Below are 16,961 nucleotides of genomic sequence, written 5' to 3' on the forward strand. Positions count from 1 at the left end.
AGATGTTCCATTCATTTATGGGAGATGTTCAGTTCCCACTCCAGTGGCAGCCCCTGCACCTCTCAAAAGCCCCTCCCCACATCAACAGCGTCTAAGAGGCATCAGGCAGGCCAAACGTCAGCCTCTTAGGTCCCCCTTTTAACAAAAGCAGAGATTACGAACCATCGTGCAAGTGAGTGGAGGGTTGCACACAAAGTCCCCTGTGGAGATCTCTTCTCACTTGATGGTGCAGTTATTCAGTGGCGAACATGCATGTGTGAACCAGCCCCACATTGAAACTTCTTAGAATGTGGTTGAGCTTGCAATCACCATCAAAGGGTTGAAGTTGAACCCTGAATACAAAGTTTGTCATGACCAACCAACCTCAGTTTCCACTCTGTAAACAAGGCAGCATAGTTCTCTTTCCCAAATGATAATTGTGAGGCCAAATGTGATGGGAAAGTTCTGTGCAAACTGATGTCTCAGTGCAGCCACCTGAAATGTTGAGACAAGAGCCCCCCGTGCAAGGGCCCAGATCCCAGCATAACTTTGCAAATTGCGCTCCTGCACCAGGACACTCAGGATGGTGGAACTGTGTCCACGTGACTGGGATGTCACAGCTGCCCTCATGCAAAACCGCCTCGAACTCTTGAAGAAAGCAAGGCAGGTGCAGAAATGGAGAGTAGCGATAACGTCTCCCAGCTACAGCCACAGGTCACAGTAATCTGTGTGCACTGGCAGAATCGCCTAATGAGAAACAAAGTCAACAATGAGAGTGATGTTCTGATTAGAAATGAAGCTCTCAGGCTGATTGATTGTTGGACAAATTTGCCCCAGGGATCTTCCCCAGAGGGAGTCAATTGCTCAGTGAGAAGAAAGAGTCGGACACCGAGATCAGGCCAAACCAAAGGTTGTTTATTCTTGAGACAGCGCTGCTCCCAGCTTGTACTGTAAAGAGGGAGGGACCCGTCTTGTTCACATCAAAGCTACTTTATGCCTTACAGTCTGTCCGAATTTCCCTCCTCCTATTGCATGGGTAGGCAAACTAAGGCCCAGGGGCTGGATCCGGCCCAATCACCTTCTAAATCTGGCCTGTGGATGATCCGGAAATCAGAGTGTTTTTACATGAGTAGAATGTGTCCTTTTATTTAAAATGCATCTCTGGGTTATTTGTGGGGCATAGGAATTTGTTCATTTTTTTTTTTCAAAATATAGTCTGGCCCCCCACAAGGTATGAGGACAGTGGACCGGCCCCCTGCTGAAAAAGTTTGCTGACCCCTGTCCTATTGGTTAGGAGACTGTAGTTTACAGACTTCCCGGTCCGCCTATTTCATATATGTACCCCTTGATATGCACCCCCTCCAATACATACAGCCTATGATCATGCTGATTAACTCTAGCTCCACCAGGGGCAGTTTGACTGATATTCATAGCCTATTTAAGCATGCACAATAGTTTTCAAACTGTTCTCCTCCATTTTCCCTTGTGGCTGTTTTGAGTCACCTACAAACCTTCCTAGTACCTTATAAGGCATTATCTTTCAGCTACTCTCAGCAATTTCTTAACTTGACTTATTACCCCAAGTTTCCTCTTTCTTTGCAATGCAAGCAGTTACGACAACAAGGTATGGTCGTTTCTTTGTAATGCAAGCAGTTACAACAGCAAGGTATGGTCGTTTCTGCGAAGCTTTTGTTACCCGTTTATCCCACGTTGATATATTAAAATTAACAAGTCACCAGGTCCAGATGGCATATTGCTCAGTTTCTTAAAGAACTAAAATTCAAAATTGTTGATCTTCTACTAAAAATGACAAATCATCAAAATTTATACCATTCTTACTGTATTATTATTATTATTATTATTATTATTATTATTATTATTATTATTGCTGCTGCTGCTGCTGCTGCTGCTACTACTACTACTACTACTACTACTACTACTACTACTACTATGCCCATCTGACTGGGTTTCCCCAAACACTTGGGGCAGTTTATAGTACATATAAAAGCATAGTAAAACCTCAAACATTAAAAACCTCCTGATACAGGGCTGCCTTCAGATGTCTTAAAAGTCAGATAGTTGTTTATTTCCTTGACATCTGACAGGAGGGCATTCCACAGGGTGGGCGCCACTACCAAGAAGGCCCTCTGCCTGATTCCCTATAACTTCACTTCTCTCAGTGAGGGAACCGCCAGAAGGCCCTCGGCGCTGGACCTCAGTGTCCTGGCTGAGCAATGTGGGTGTAGATGCTCGTTCAGATATACAGGCCCAGGCCATTTGGGCTTTGAAGGTCAGCACCAACACTTTGACTTAGGCTTGGAAATGTACTAGGAGCCAGTGCCTTTCAGGACTGCTGTTATGTGGTCTCGGCGGCCGCCCCCAGTCACCAGTCTAGCTGCCGCATTCCCCTTACCTTTTAGGAGGGAAAAAGTGAGTCTTATAGAGCAAAAAATATGGTATTTAGTTAAAGTCCTTTCCATGGTTAATGGCAACAGGCAGGTACTCACTTTGGCTGGACCAGGTGCTCAGGCTGGATATGAAAGCCATGTTGAGGGAATGACTCCCTTTCATCACCTCTGCTCCAAACATGGGATCCCTCCTTTCAGGAGAGTGGCATGGAAGGTATTATTACAGCACTGTGGTTTAGGCAGGGGTAGATACTCTCACAGAAAAGAGAGAAGACTTTTTAATATCAGTGCTGTCATTTTTTAAAGTCATGCCTTCAAATTCTAATGTTTAGGTTAACAGTCACTACTGCCATTTCCAGACAAATTGCCTTTGAGAAATAGTATGTTGAGCCAATGAAAAATCTATCCATTTCCTTCTTTCAAATGTTTATGAGAAAGAAAATAATATTGTTTGTGGCCTTTTCTTTTTAATATGCTTTAGAAAGTTTCTTTTCTGCTTGGGATCAAGAGATCTGGAAGCAACTGGTGCAGATTTGCATAACTTGTGACCCACTAAGTCAACAGCAGCCATGCTTGTAACTAAATAAACTTGTTTTTGTTCCTGACAATACATGGCTGGAAAAGACAAAAGACACATCAAAATGATGCCTTTTTTTTTTACTAGTCAGTGTTGCATATGAAAGCTTTTTTGCTGTGCAGATCACTTCCTCAGGATGGATTTTTTTTAAAAAAAAGAAGTTAAATGGAAAAAATAATCTACTCTTGCCAGTAGATTGAAGCTGCACACATACAGCCATTTGGAGGACAAAAATGTAGTTTCCCAATCTGGAATCGTCTATGCTCATCCTTGACACGCCACTTTCAATCTAGATTGATTCTAGATCCTGCTGTCCTCAAGGGTGGGAGAAGTTACTTGATACACATTGAAAACTCTTCCCTTTTCCTGTCTGAACATGCACCAGAAAAAAGTAAGTGGTTTGCCTCCACTGGTTCTAGAAACCGTGTCCTCATCACGGAGGGCACGTGTTTCCGGTGAGATCTCCAAGACTGACCTCACCATTTGTGTGGTTGGAAGCGATTGGATAGCCACAACAACCTGATTGGGTCCCTCGGTTGCTGGGAGAATTCTGGCCAATGGGGTTGAGAGAATTTGCAGCCGGGGGACCTATTTATGCCGCTGCACGCAGCTTCGAGCTTCCTCTTAGCGCCTCGTTCACCACCCTCCCTATATTTAGGGTCTTGCTATGACCTTACTGTGCCGTTGTGGGTCGTCTGCTTTTGGGACAGGGGCCCAGTAGGAATTTTCCCATTTGGCGGATTGGCTGGTGCCACTTGGGTTTTGCCTGCCACATAGCAAATCATCACAACTTGGTAAGGTTTGGCGGTTAGGCATTGGTTCAAGGTGGAGGGGAGGGGAGGTTGTCACACCTGCCCAATGTGCGATCGGGTATTCCGTTAAAGGAATCCAGGTGCTCACCATGCTTCTGTCCAATCCCCTTCCAGGGGTTAGGGCATGGGTAGGCAAACTAAGGCTTGGGGGCTGGATCTGGCCCAATCGCCTTCTAAATCCGGCCCACGGTGTGTTTTTACATGAGTAGAATGTGTCCTTTTATTTAAAATGCATCTCTGGGTTATTTGTGGGGCATAGGAATTCGTTAATTCCCCCCCCCCCAATATAGTCTGGTCCCCCACAAGGTCTGAGGGACAGTGGACTGGCCCCCTGCTGAAAAGGTTTGCTGACCCCTGGGTTAGGGCCACGCCAGAGCACCTGGGAACATTTTGGGGTGAGGTTGCGTCTGTGGTAGGACCATGTTTATCCTGGCTGACTTCTGCTGGAGCCCAGGAGTCAGTGCTGCCCTGCCGGAGGTGCAGGTGCAGCTAGTCGAACCAGTGCCTAAGTAAACCACTCACATTCTGTAATCAATAAAGTTGTGGCCAAAATTATGCCAATAGCCTTAAACTAATATTGGTGTCAACTGCGTCTTTCTTTGGGAGGTCTTGGGGGTCTTCACACAGAATAAAATGTTATACGTAAGAAAGCAGTAATGGAGTGCCCTTTTTCAGTCTTGATTGACAAAGTCGGATGTAGGAACACGGAAACGATCCACCGTTCCCCTTCAAAATGCAACAACTATGGGTTCCTCACAACTAGCATAGATCAGAAAATGCAAGTTCTTTTTTAAGGCAGAGGAACAGAAATAAAGAACAATCTGGTGCTGCGTCAGGGAGCTTAATTTAGAACACACATTAAGAAGAGAATTAATAGGGTAGCTGCTGTGCCCCTTTAGACCTTATCACATATCTAAAAAACAGTGACAGTTCCCATTTGTTTCGGACCTGGGTAAAAAGCCATCAAAAAGTTTTTGTGGTGAGCAGCGCGCAAGATATATCAGCAGGACAAAACAGATCCCCATTCCATTGAGCAGCTGCTGATCTCAAAATATAAGACGTCTACCACATTGCTCGCATTTACACGTTTGTTGCCCCCCCCCCTTAAACAATTCTAAAAGCTTGGAGAGGCAGAACTTCTCTTTGCAGAAGCTACCAGTAATTCTGTGGCTGTCTACCAGGTAAGCTGGCAGGCACCCTACTTTGTCTCACCAGAGCGATACATGCCAGACCCCCCAAGTGTCCATATTTTCCAGGGATATCCCTGATTTGGAGAAGCCTTCCCGGTTTCTGATTTGATCCTGGAATGTCCCACTTTTCCTTAGGATGTCCCTATTTTCATTGGAGAAAAGTTGGAGTGTATGGAGCTATCTGACCCCTGAGCTGTCTGAAGGAAATCCTGTATAGGGAAGTGTTGTTGTTTTTAAATACTTAATGCTTTATTATGTTTTTATATACCGTATTTTTTGCTCTATAAGACCCACTTTTCCCCTCCTAAAATGTAAGGGGAAATGTGTGTGCATCTTATGGAGCGAATGCAGGCTGCGCAGCTATCCCAGAAGCCAGAACAGCAAGAGGGATCACTGCTTTCACTGCGCAGCGATCCCTCTTGTTGTTCTGGCTTCTGTGATTCAGAATATTTTTTTTCTTGTTTTCCTCCTCCAAAAACTAGGTGCGTCTTGTGGTCTGGTGTGTCTTATAGAGCGAAAAATACGGTAATAATAAATGTGTAGGTGAGAATGACCGCTTTCTGGAGGAGTTTTATGTATTTATGAAGTACAGAAGAAAGTAAGCATGATAAAAGAAGTCAAATGCAAAAAATCTGCTCTTTTTCCAAAGATGTTTCCTGACTGCAATGATTGCAAACAGCTTGGAAAGGATCCACCAGCCAGCCAAACTGTTTTTCTTGTAAACTCAAAAGGAAAGAATGAGAACAACAGCTTTTAGCAAATAACCCTCACACTTGCTTCTCTGAATTTTTGTGCCAAAAGGAGAGCTGGAATGTTTTCCCCAATCCCCTTAATGTTCTCTTTCTTTTAAAAACCATTTTGCTGTGGTTCATTTCCCCATCTCTGCTGCAGTGCCATTTGCAGGGGGGAATGGCCGGTTGTTGTTGTTTTATATTATTATTATTATTATTATTATTATTATTATTATTATTATTATTACCCCACCCATCTGCCTGACTGGGTTGCCCCAGCCACTCTGGGCAGCTTCCAGCATATATAAAAACATAGCAAAATGTTAAACCTTTAAAAAGCTTCACCAAACAGGTCTGCCTTCAGGTTTAGAATATTCAGCATGGTTTCCACCCAGAAATTCTTCTCCCATGCAGAATGTTAAACAACATTTTATGCAGGCACAGGTTTAACATTCAGCTGGCCATGCATTCAAACCTTGCTCATTCTCAGTAACAACCACTACTAGGCTTTTATTCTTTGTTGGTTTTGCTGCAGCCAGCTAACAACGCGGTTACCCCTCTGGTATCCTCAAGGTGTTTGCTGTGGGATGATGTGAACCACAAAGCTGACCACGTTGTAGGTTCATGTACAGAAGTTCTGAGATGTTAAGCCCTGCCCTTGATAAAACTCTCATTGGCTGCTGTGAACTACAAGGTCAGGCCACACAAAGCAGCTTTTATTCAGTTGGCATCCTTTTCTATCTGGGCCAAATTTCTTGACTGTTTTTTTTATTAAAAGGTTTACAACTCACTCTTGGTTTCAGGCTCTTTGATTCTGGAAAGGGCTATTGAGCTTCCAAGCAGTTCTCCGCCATGGATGGAAGGCAGCTGAAACCAGTCTGTATCTTCTAGACACAAGGCCATATTAGCAAAAACGACGCCAACATTACAATAGAACGCTTGAGGCAGGGGTAAAACTAGGCCATAAATGTAAAGGAGTGGAGGGGGAAAGCCTTGACTGAGTAAAGGGGAGGCTACACTCCTTTCCTTAAATGCAGTGGTTTTGAATAGTCCTATTCTATAGAACAGGGGTCTGCAACCTTTAAGACAAAAAGAGCCACTTGGACCCGTTTCTGAAGGGGGGAAAAACTGGGAGCCGCAAAACTCGTCATTATAAAAATAACTTTTTTGTCACTTTTTTATTATTTCTTTGTTTGACCCCTCAGAATTACTCCTCCTCATAGAAATAAACGTTAAATTAACAAGTTACCTTTTGTGTGTGTGTGTGTGTGTGTGTGTGTGTGTGTGTGTGTGTGTTCTTCACTCCCCTTCAAAACAGTGACCAGCGTACATGGCCCCTTTCAATGCAGTGACCAGCGTACATGCCCCTTACAATGTAGCGGGCGGGCGAGCGGGAAGGTGACGTCGGGACGGTGCATGACTAACGCACACACCGCCCACATGCGACGTCACAGCCAGTACAGCGCCCGCCACAGTGGGGAGTGTCGGGGCGCACAATGGGCCTCCTCCCCTCGCTAGTATCCGCCCCGGAGCCGCGGCAAAGGTGTAAAAGAGCCACATGCGGCTCCGGAGCCGCGGGTTGCCGACCCCTGCTATAGAATCATAGAATTCTAGAGATTGTAGAGTCATCCATTCCAACCCCATGCAGGAATCTCAGCTAAAGCATCCTTGACTGATGGCCATGCAACCTCTGCTTAAAAACTTCCAAGGAAGGAGAGTCCTCCACCTCCCGAGTATTCCACTGTCAAACAGCTCTTACTGTTAGAAAGTTCTTCCTGAGGTTTAGTTGGAATCTCTTTTCTTGTAACTTCAATCCATTGGTTTGGGTGCTATTCTCCAGAGCACAATACAGTCAAACCTTGGTTCCCGAATGGCTTAGTTGCCAAACAAATCGGCTCCCAAATGCCACAAACCTGGAAGTTAAGTGTTCCGGTTTGCGAACATTTTTCGGAAGCCGAACATCTGATGTGGCTTCCGCTTGAGTGCAGGGAGCTCCTGCAGCCAATCGGAAGCCACGCCTTGGTTTTCAAATGGTTTCAGGAGTCGAATGGACTCCTGGAATGGATTAAGTTTGAGAACCAAGGTATACCACTGTAGTTGAAACTGACCAGGGAGCTTTTGGTCTAGTAACTACCACTCCCCCTCTCTTTTCTCATTTCAAAATCTTCCCAAATTCCTCCTGCCATTGCTCTCATCTTTCCTCCTAAGGTTGCCACTTCTTGAGAAAGAGAGAAATTAAAATGCCAATTTTAATTGCACTTGGGTGTGAGTCAACAGATGCAGCTTAGAGAACTGAAGTCAAATCTGGCGACCAAAAATATCAAAAGCAAACTGGTATGCTTTAAACCAGCCAACTTACAATCTTAAACTTTGCTCTTTTTTTTCTTTGCTAAGCATCACGTTACTCTTTAAAGACATTCCACAATAGTAGAGCATCAGATAACAATGGTGATAGGAGATTCTAAGACCCTGGCGACATTGTAAAGCGGAAAGCTGAGCAGCCTCTTGAACACTGCCAAATCAGATATGGAAGCCCTACCTCCAGGAAGCCCTACCTCCAGCTACCTGGTTGTTTGCGGTCAGTGCACCTGCATTTTATGTGAGAACACTTCGCAGTACAGTTTACAGGAAACGCTTACCCAAGACAGATTTCAGCAATGCCCCTTAGGCTTAAACATGCTTTATCTGCCTGTTAGAGTGTATAACTGAAAGAAAGGCACACAGTTCAAATGTGCGTGGAGCAGGGTTTATAAACTGCAAGAAAATGGCCGTGTACCCAGTTCAAGAGTTCAGAGGAGTTGCGGCTGGTCACATCAGGCCCCCGGCCCTCAGGGAGCAATGTCTGACCAGATGGCCAGCAGTTGGGAAATCCCCAAATGGTCGTGTGGAAAGGACTTTGCCTCCAATCAGATTGGCCTCATTTGCACATTTTGCCCTACCCATAATAATAGTCACAACTTTGGTGGATACGGCATTGGGGGGGGGGGGGAATGGGAATAAGAAGTCCCAAGGAAAGAAGAATGAATACAAAAACTTATGGAATATGCAGAATTGGTGAAACTTACCTGAAAAATAAGAAATCAAGACAATCTTTTTACAAAAGAATGGGAATGTTTTATTGAATATTTAAAAATTGACTGTAAACAGATAAGAACATTGGCAGGATTATTGTAATAACCTGCAGTTCCAAATTAACTTAATTTAATAAATGAGTAAATTCAGTTACTTTGGAATATGCAGAAAATATTTTTAAAAATAATTTAAGGAACCGCAGACAGAGGGGGAGAGAAGTCAAGTTTTGAGATGTTAAAATGATTGTAAAATTAATGTTGAAACTGAAAATCATAAAAAGATAAGGCATTAGGTGAAATCCCTTAGTCTAACATCTGGCAGGGTACCACCTCACCCCCACCTCGGAACAGTGTGATCACAGGGGTACCCCGTTGGAGGGGTCCAGTTGGAAGTGTCTGTCCAAAAGCCAAGGCCATCTGTGTAGACCTGTGTCTCGTGATGGACACACAAATCCCAAGATCAGCCCTGCCAAGTTTCAGCCCTCCAGCGGGTGGCTGGGAGGGATACACACCCTAAGCCAAATCCTACCTACATCTCGAATCAATAAAGCTGTGGCTAATTTTAAACCCCAAAACATTGTCTTGTCCAGTTTGTTCTCCGTCTTAGGATGGGCCTTTCTCCCAGGGGAGGGGACACTGCTGCTATAAGAATTTTAAGGTCTTATACAGTGGTGCCCCGCAAGACGAATGCCTCGCAAGACGAAAAACTTGCTAGACGAAAGGGTTTTCCGTTTTTTGAGTCGTTCCGCAAGACGAATTTCCCTATGGGCTTGCTTCGCAAGACGAAACGTCTTGCGAGTTCTTGCGAGTTTGTTTCCTTTTTCTTAAAGCTGCTAAGCCGCTAAGCCGTTAATAGCCGCTAAGCCGCTAATAGCCGTGCTTCGCAAGACGAAAAAACCGCAAGACGAAGAGACTCACGGAACGGATAAATTTCGTCTTGCGAGGCACCACTGTGTGTGTGTGTGTGTGTGTGTGTGTGTGTGTGTGTGTGTATATAATAGATGTTCATAAATGTACCTAGCAAACACATACAAATATGTAAACCACATGTCTGAAACCCACAGAAAAGTCCTGAAACCATTTTCTCTCTCCCAAAATGACCTCAAATATTTCTCTGCAAGGTCAAAGGAAATGGGAAATCTCCCCATTCTCTCTTTCACAAATCCTGTCTTAAGGGCACATTTAAGATATGAATAGGGTGAGCCTGTGACCTGTGGTCTGGATTCAGGAATTGAGTAGTTGCCATAACAAAAGAGTGCCCAGGATGCCCAGGTAATCCAATCAGATAGCCTGGCAGACAGGAAGAAACAACACACCCAGATTTCTGCCCCTTTTCTGATGTATTAAGGGGGTGGTCTTGGGCCACACCCCTTCTGTGATGTATGTATGATGTTTCTGGGAGTGGTCTTGGACGCCACGGCGGGCAATTTAGAATGTCTATATAAGGGCTTGCACCCATGGCTCATGGTCCCTGCCCCCCTCCTGTGTGGGGCAGGGAGCACCCTGTTGCAACAGCTTTAATAAAGATCAGGCTTACTAGCTGCTTTGCTTCTCAATATTCTCTGGTTGGTCTCTGTTATTTTCTCCTATTGATAGAGAACCTACAGAAGGACTCTATATGGGCTCTTGGGTACCCCATAAGGGAAAAGGAGTAGTTTTTGTTTACAACACTGCAAGAGGGACTGCAATGCATTTACATTTGTAATCGAATCTACCTACTTTTTGGTGTCAGCTGTGAACAAGTACATTCCATCTGAAGAGCATTTATTTGCCTGTTGCTTTTCTTTCTTTCCTCCTTAAATAGAGTTGCAAGCATCTGGGAAGGGCTTCCTGACATTTTAACTTATTCATGTAAGGAAATGTCTCTTTGATGGTTATAACAGGCAGCGGCCACTAACCCAGTTCTTCCTCCTTTTCCACAACCATGGCACTCGTTTTTATTCTGTTCTCCCTTTCTCAAGTCTCCAGTAAAACTGAAACGCTTGAGGCAAAGTCTTGCCTTTTTCGACAGATGCATTTGGGGAAATGTTGTAACTTTGCACTGGCCTGTTGCTTCTTTCTTCAAAATGCATGCAACCAGCAAGCAACAACAGGGCTACTTCCTTCTCTTCTTCACCATGGCATTGCTTAAACTCAGAAGGCTTTCCCTTGACCATGCCTTTTCCATCAGAAATTGCAGAGGGGGGCATGGAGGAAATGGCAGTGGAAATGTGTACACAAGTAATACAGAAAGGGGAAATACATATACACATAGCTGTCAACTTACAGATTTGAAAATAAGGGACCAGCAGCCTTGAAAATAAGGGATCATCAGCCAAAATAAGGGATCAACAATTACTTTGATAAAATACATACTTTGTTGCATGCAAATGGCTTTAGATACCTATGAGGTCCATAAATTACCATATAGCATATATTCAACACAAAAAACAGCAACAATTTGTTGTTGACAAAGGACAGCTGGACATAGAAAGGGCCCCATTACCTTCAGTAGCTTATTTAAGGGACATAATCAATAAGGGACAGCAGCGGGAGATGGCGCTAGAATAAGGGACTGTCCCGCCAAATAAGGGACGCTCGATAGCTATGCATATACAAACATCAGAAAATGGCACTCGCTGTGAGACTGCCACCCTCATGTCATTCCGGGATTGCATCCAAGTTTCTGACATTGCCTAGAGCAGGAGAAGCTAACCATGGTCCACAAGTAATGTCAACCCTCCAAAAGATATGGTTCTACCCCCCGCAGCCACAGCCAAAACTTGTCATCCAAAATAATTAATTAGGTAAGTAAATGTATATATTTTTTTATTTTTAAAATATTTTAATGGCTTCTCCTATACTAGGTTCTCTTCAGCAATGCCATTTTATGTGTGAGACTCCCATCTTTGCCATGACCCTCCCAAAATTTTTTTTTATTAAACTGAATTTAGTTATGAATGATAAAAAAATATTTCAAATAGCAAACATCTTGAGAAGTGCAGTTTTCACCATGGCCACTTCTAAGCTTTGGTGACACCCACTTTTGCCTCTCAGCCACACCCAGTTTGACATGTGGCCCGGGAACAGTTGATCATAAGCCCGTGTGTGGTCCTCAGCTTGAAAAAATGTATCTTTTTTTTAAAAAAACTTTTTAAATTAGTTTTCCAATATACCCCCAATAATAGCCAAATTATAACAACAACAATTAATTCCCAAATTATACAATTATCAAAGTGCCAATCAACTTCCCATTAATACATTTTAGTTAAAGTGGCTCCCCAGTTGATGGTTTGGGTGCATTTTCAATCTTATATCACTGCGTTCCATAATCTTAATTAATATCAGTTACATTTGAGTTATAATAATAATAATCCCTTAGTCAACAGCTACATAATGAATTATTTCCATTCGTGATGTTACAATATATAAATTTATAAAGCTTCAAGTGATTATCTTTATTCTGCCCTACGTGTAAAAACTGTTACATCCATGGAAATTTCTTCTGTCCATATGGTGTTGTCTCTTTCACTTCCCAGCTGTTGTTTTCTCCCATCGTGGCTTCGGGTAGAACTGTTTCTCAGAAGTCTTATCTCTCCGTCCCTTGCTTCGATGCCTCGGAACAGGTGACAGGTTGCTAGAAAACTTTCTGTCTCACTAATAAAACATGTCACAGATCTCCGCCATTTTCCCCTAGGCCTAGGAAAAGGTGGGCAGTTTTTGAACATGCTGAAGATTTAATACTCCTTTCCAACTCCCAGAATCTCTGCAGCGTTCTTATCACAGTCCCCAAATTCTTTTCTTTCCAGCAAGAGATTTATGGTCTAATTAAACTTTATCTTAGATTACATTCCATCAGTAGCACATACAAATATCAATCTCTTTTTTCTTGTCTGTTGTTTTTAAATGGAGGTGAGGGGAATTTCTCTGTCTTTCCAACACAGTCATACTTGAGCTTCCCCTCCCCATCCTTTCTTCATTTCATATCACACACAGTTTCCATTGTTAATATGAATATTACTCCAACGTCCCTTCCTCACTTGTAAATATCTTTTTATCTTATATTCCAGAGAGGGTTGCTGAATCATAAATACATAAAAGAAGCTTAGAATAAACAAACCGTGGGGTTTCCTCTCCCCTCCCCGACTCTCACGCCAAAGAAAAGCTTATCTCAATTCAAACCTTTGATCCATGTAGCCTGTATATTCAGCAGTATGTTGTTGCAACCCTTTTCCACCACACACTGGTAATTTAAAGCCAATTAAGGATCCAGTCAAACAGACAACCTCTGCTTCTTAATGGCAGCGTAGGAGGGTTTTAGGCAGAAAAGGGCTTTTGCACTCAGCGCCTCCGTGTCTCCCGCATTCCATGCTGAAGCAAGAGTCAGGTACCGAGATGAAATGCAAGTGAAGTCCATCCCCTCCCCCCATCCATGGGGGGAATCTGCAATGATAATTTGCCCTCTGTCATCCTTGTTTTTTGCTCGCCAACAATCCCCCGCTATTGTGGGGGCTGCCTCCATTAAGGCAGGCAGGACCGGAAACCCAGCTTGAAAAAGGTTAGTCGCTTCTGACCCAGAGGCTCAACACATGAGATGAGTGATACATATACCACAGAGAAGCCTGTCCCGCCATCTGAGAAAATGCTGCCTCGTGCACTAATAGAAGGGAGTCTGACGGCATTTGAAGAACGAACAGGTGTGACATGTTTATGGTGGTAGGTGCTTATGAGCGGATGCCTCTTGCTCTATTCAGAATTGTCCTGTGCAAACCAAGCTTTTTCAGAAAAATAGTTTTAAGGAGGGGAAAACTCAGTTCCAAAATTCACTCCCCACTCCACTGTTCTCTTTGCTTCCCACTTACGTGGCAGCAGTGGAGTTGGAGATGTCTCATTAGAAGTCTCTCTGAGATGCTCTTCTTAGTCTCTCCATCCTTTCCTGGAATCTTAAACTTTGCTCCAGGCAGCAGCAGCATCTCCTCTCCAGGAACCCCGAGAAAGGTAGTTTTGCAGGGAACTGGAGTTCTTCTTAGTACAAACATCTGGCATGTGCTGTGCCTCTGCTGAGCATGCTTAAGACCGAAGCATTCAAGGCACCAAGGAGTAAAGGGGGTGCTTTGTTTACATATTGAGCATGGGTGAAAAAAATGCAAAGAAAGTTCTGCTAACTTTATAATGTAGCTGAACATTACGAGTTGAGCAGCTTCACATACCAAGCCAAGTAAATGCACATTTCAGCGAGGTAAGGCACATTGACTGAGGCACGAAAGGTTCAGAAGCGATCGTGAAAATGTATGCAATGCACATGTAATTGCAGCCTGAATCTATTCCCATCTTTAAATTGCAAAAGCCTGCAGTCATGGTTTAAGTGTCATATTCTGCTGGCACCTAGCCCTTCTTTTTAGAAAATATGCATGTTTCTTTTATGGTCAGAATAAGGAAGAGTCCCAACTCAAAAGTTTGCATATATCTTACTTGGCCATCATAAAAGTACAGTGGTACCTCAGGTTACAAACGCTTTGAGTTACGTTTTTTTCGGGTTACGAATGATATTAACCCGGAAGTGAGTTTTCCGAGCTCTTGGAGGCCTCACCGCTGCCCAGAGCCAAGCCCAGACATCCGCGGGGCCTACGGAGGCTCCACAAATGGCCTCCAGCTGCATGAGCTCTCAGAGGCCTCCCTGAATGCCAGAAGCCAAGCCAATTGTGGAAGAGGACCCTGAGCGCCCATCCAAACAATGACTATCATCAGCACAGGTAAGGAAAAAAAATCACATTTCCATTTTGTACTGTTTTGTTAATTTCATTTTATGGATCAATGGCCTCTGTAGGTAGTAAAATTTATGTTAAATTGCTGTTTTCAGGGGTGTTTTTCATCATCTGGAATGGATCAATCCACTTTCCATTACTTTCAATGGGAAAGTCCGCTTCAGGTTAAGAACGCTTCAGGTTAAGAAAGCACTTCCGGAACCAATTAAGTACTTAACCTGAGGTACCACTGTATTCTTTTCTGAACTCCCAAGCCTGCTGGAACTCACAGCCATTCAGCTGCTCTTTGAAATGTTGAGCCAGCAACTCTACTGCTCCGTGGGGCCACCATTGTCAAATGGTGATAGACAATGGTGCTTACCTGCCAGGGCTGAACAGCTTGGCTGATTTGCATTTGTATCAACAGCAGGCTGCTGCTCGGCCCTGCCCCTTCAGAATGAGATCTTCATGAGCCTGTATGTGGAAGGACAATAGTGGGATTGCAGCTGAGCTAGCAAGGTTTTAGAGGTGATCGCAAGTTGTGTCCCTTGACTTTTCTTATTCCAGACATGCACTGCATAGGTGTTTCTAAAGAGTATGGGAAGTTCGGAAGCATTAATGGCTTCAAAGTACTTCCTCCAATCCTGCCAGCGAATGGGATAAAAGGCATCTTGTGGGACAGCAGTAACACCCTTACAGCTTTTGCTGCTTCGGAGGCTATGGATGGAGCACCACCTCTTAAAAATGCGTGTCAAGAGCTGAGGGCCTTGGTGCCCCCAGATCCAGCGGTTGTAGTCCACCACAAAGTCCTGCATGCAAAGCTCTATAAACTTGTGTTTGGGCTCAAACGAGAGAAAGGCACCATTAAGTACATATTTGGACTGCGTACCAAGCACATTGGTGAGGTTATTTAAGTTCTTGAGGACTATGAAGTCTGTGTCTAAATAGATGCCACCAAGCTTCCACATGATGGTGATTCGGCATGCATCAGAAAGGATGGGCAAGAAATAAGGCTCCCACCTCTGCTGAGCCACTGAGTACCAGCCAGCGAGGGGGGTGTTAGAGAAAAGGTTAATCAAGTCCAAATGTTTGAATTCAATGTTGGGAAAACAGCTAAGCAAGGAGAAGGCCACGTGTTTGGGCAAAGTCTTATTGTAGCTTGCTAAACCCTTCATAAGAACAATGATTCTGGACTCAGGGTGAACCCTGGCGGCTGATTCAACAGAACACATAAACAGGAAGTTTGGATTCGTTCGTTCCGATGTTTCTACAAAGTATATGTCTTTGTGTGATGAAGGAGGCCATCTGGATGAAGGAGTGGGAAGAGGAGGACACTTAACCTCTGTAGGCAAACTGTAGTGCTGTCTCTTGTCTTGGGCATCCTGGGTGATTCTCCAGTAGAACATGATACAGATGAAAGACATGAACTTAAAGACGATGATGCACACAGCCCAGAGTTTGTAGTTTGAAGTCAACTTGATTAATTTCAGTATGCAGGTAGGCACTTTCCACATCGTCTACTCACTACAGAGTTTTGAACTTGAAGGAAAACCAAAATGAGCTGCAAGCAAACAAACAAACCAAATGAATTAATAACTTGATTAATAAATAAGGAGTGAAATAAATACAAAGTGGCAACATAAATTGCTGATCATGATTACAACTGAGATGACCCCCCCCCCCGAAAATTAGCTACCCCTCCCAGTTTGGTGCCATCTGCAAATTTGATGAGCATACCCTCATTTCCTTCATCCAAGTTGGATAATGATGTTGGACAACAACAGGCCCAGGACAGAACCCTGAAGCACCTCACTTGACACTTTGCCCCAGGAAGACGAAGAACCACTCATGACAGTCAACCAGCTACAAATCCACCTAACAGTTATAGAGCCCACATTTTACCAGCTTCCTCGCAAGAATATCATAGGGGACTCTGTCAAAAACTTTACTGAAAGCAAAATACACTATATCCACAGCATTCCCCTGATCCACCAAGATTGTAACTCAATAAAAAAAGAAAAGAGATTCATCTGGCATGGCTTGTTTGTGAGAAACCCATGCTGCGTCCTGATAACCACAGCATCCTTTTCTAAGTGCTCACTATCACTCTTATAGGACCTTTCCTGGAATCAATGTCAAGCTCACCGGTTAGTAGTTACCTGGGTCTTCTTTTTCCCCTTTTTGGAGACTTTGGAGACAACGTTTGCCCACCTCCAGTCTTCAGGGGCTTCACCTGTTCTCCAAGGATTCTCAAAGATTATAGGCAATCAATAGATTGTTGATTCCCATAATCTCTCATCACTAGTCATGCTGACTGGGGCTGAACCCAGCAATACTTGGAGGTGGGCAGATTCTTCTCCATTTTACAATAACACAGTGGCAAAAATAAATTTAGTTAAGCCCTCTCACTTCATATTTTAAGGCAAAGAGTATACTCCAATATCACAGTTCTCTTTTGAAAATAGCAACT

The 16,961-nt window shown here is 43.8% G+C and overlaps 1 protein-coding gene across 5 annotated transcripts in view; it reads right to left on the minus strand.

Annotated features, from left to right (window-relative positions):
• Nucleotides 1-8,788: 8,788 nt before the first annotated feature.
• A4GALT (alpha 1,4-galactosyltransferase (P1PK blood group)) overlaps nt 8,789-16,961 on the minus strand; it is a 50,372-nt gene continuing 42,199 nt past the window's right edge. For all 5 annotated transcript variants that reach the window (XM_077930746.1, XM_028728758.2, XM_028728760.2 and 2 more), the window contains exon 2: nt 8,789-16,052. In XM_077930746.1, coding sequence (XP_077786872.1) covers nt 14,944-16,005 — 1,062 coding nt within the window. In that variant the 5' untranslated portion in view covers nt 16,006-16,052 and the 3' untranslated portion in view covers nt 8,789-14,943. The remainder of the gene's footprint in view (nt 16,053-16,961) is intronic.

The sequence above is a fragment of the Podarcis muralis genome, chromosome 6, assembly GCF_964188315.1.
Source record: "Podarcis muralis chromosome 6, rPodMur119.hap1.1, whole genome shotgun sequence".
In the NCBI taxonomy this organism is placed as follows: domain Eukaryota; kingdom Metazoa; phylum Chordata; class Lepidosauria; order Squamata; family Lacertidae; genus Podarcis; species Podarcis muralis.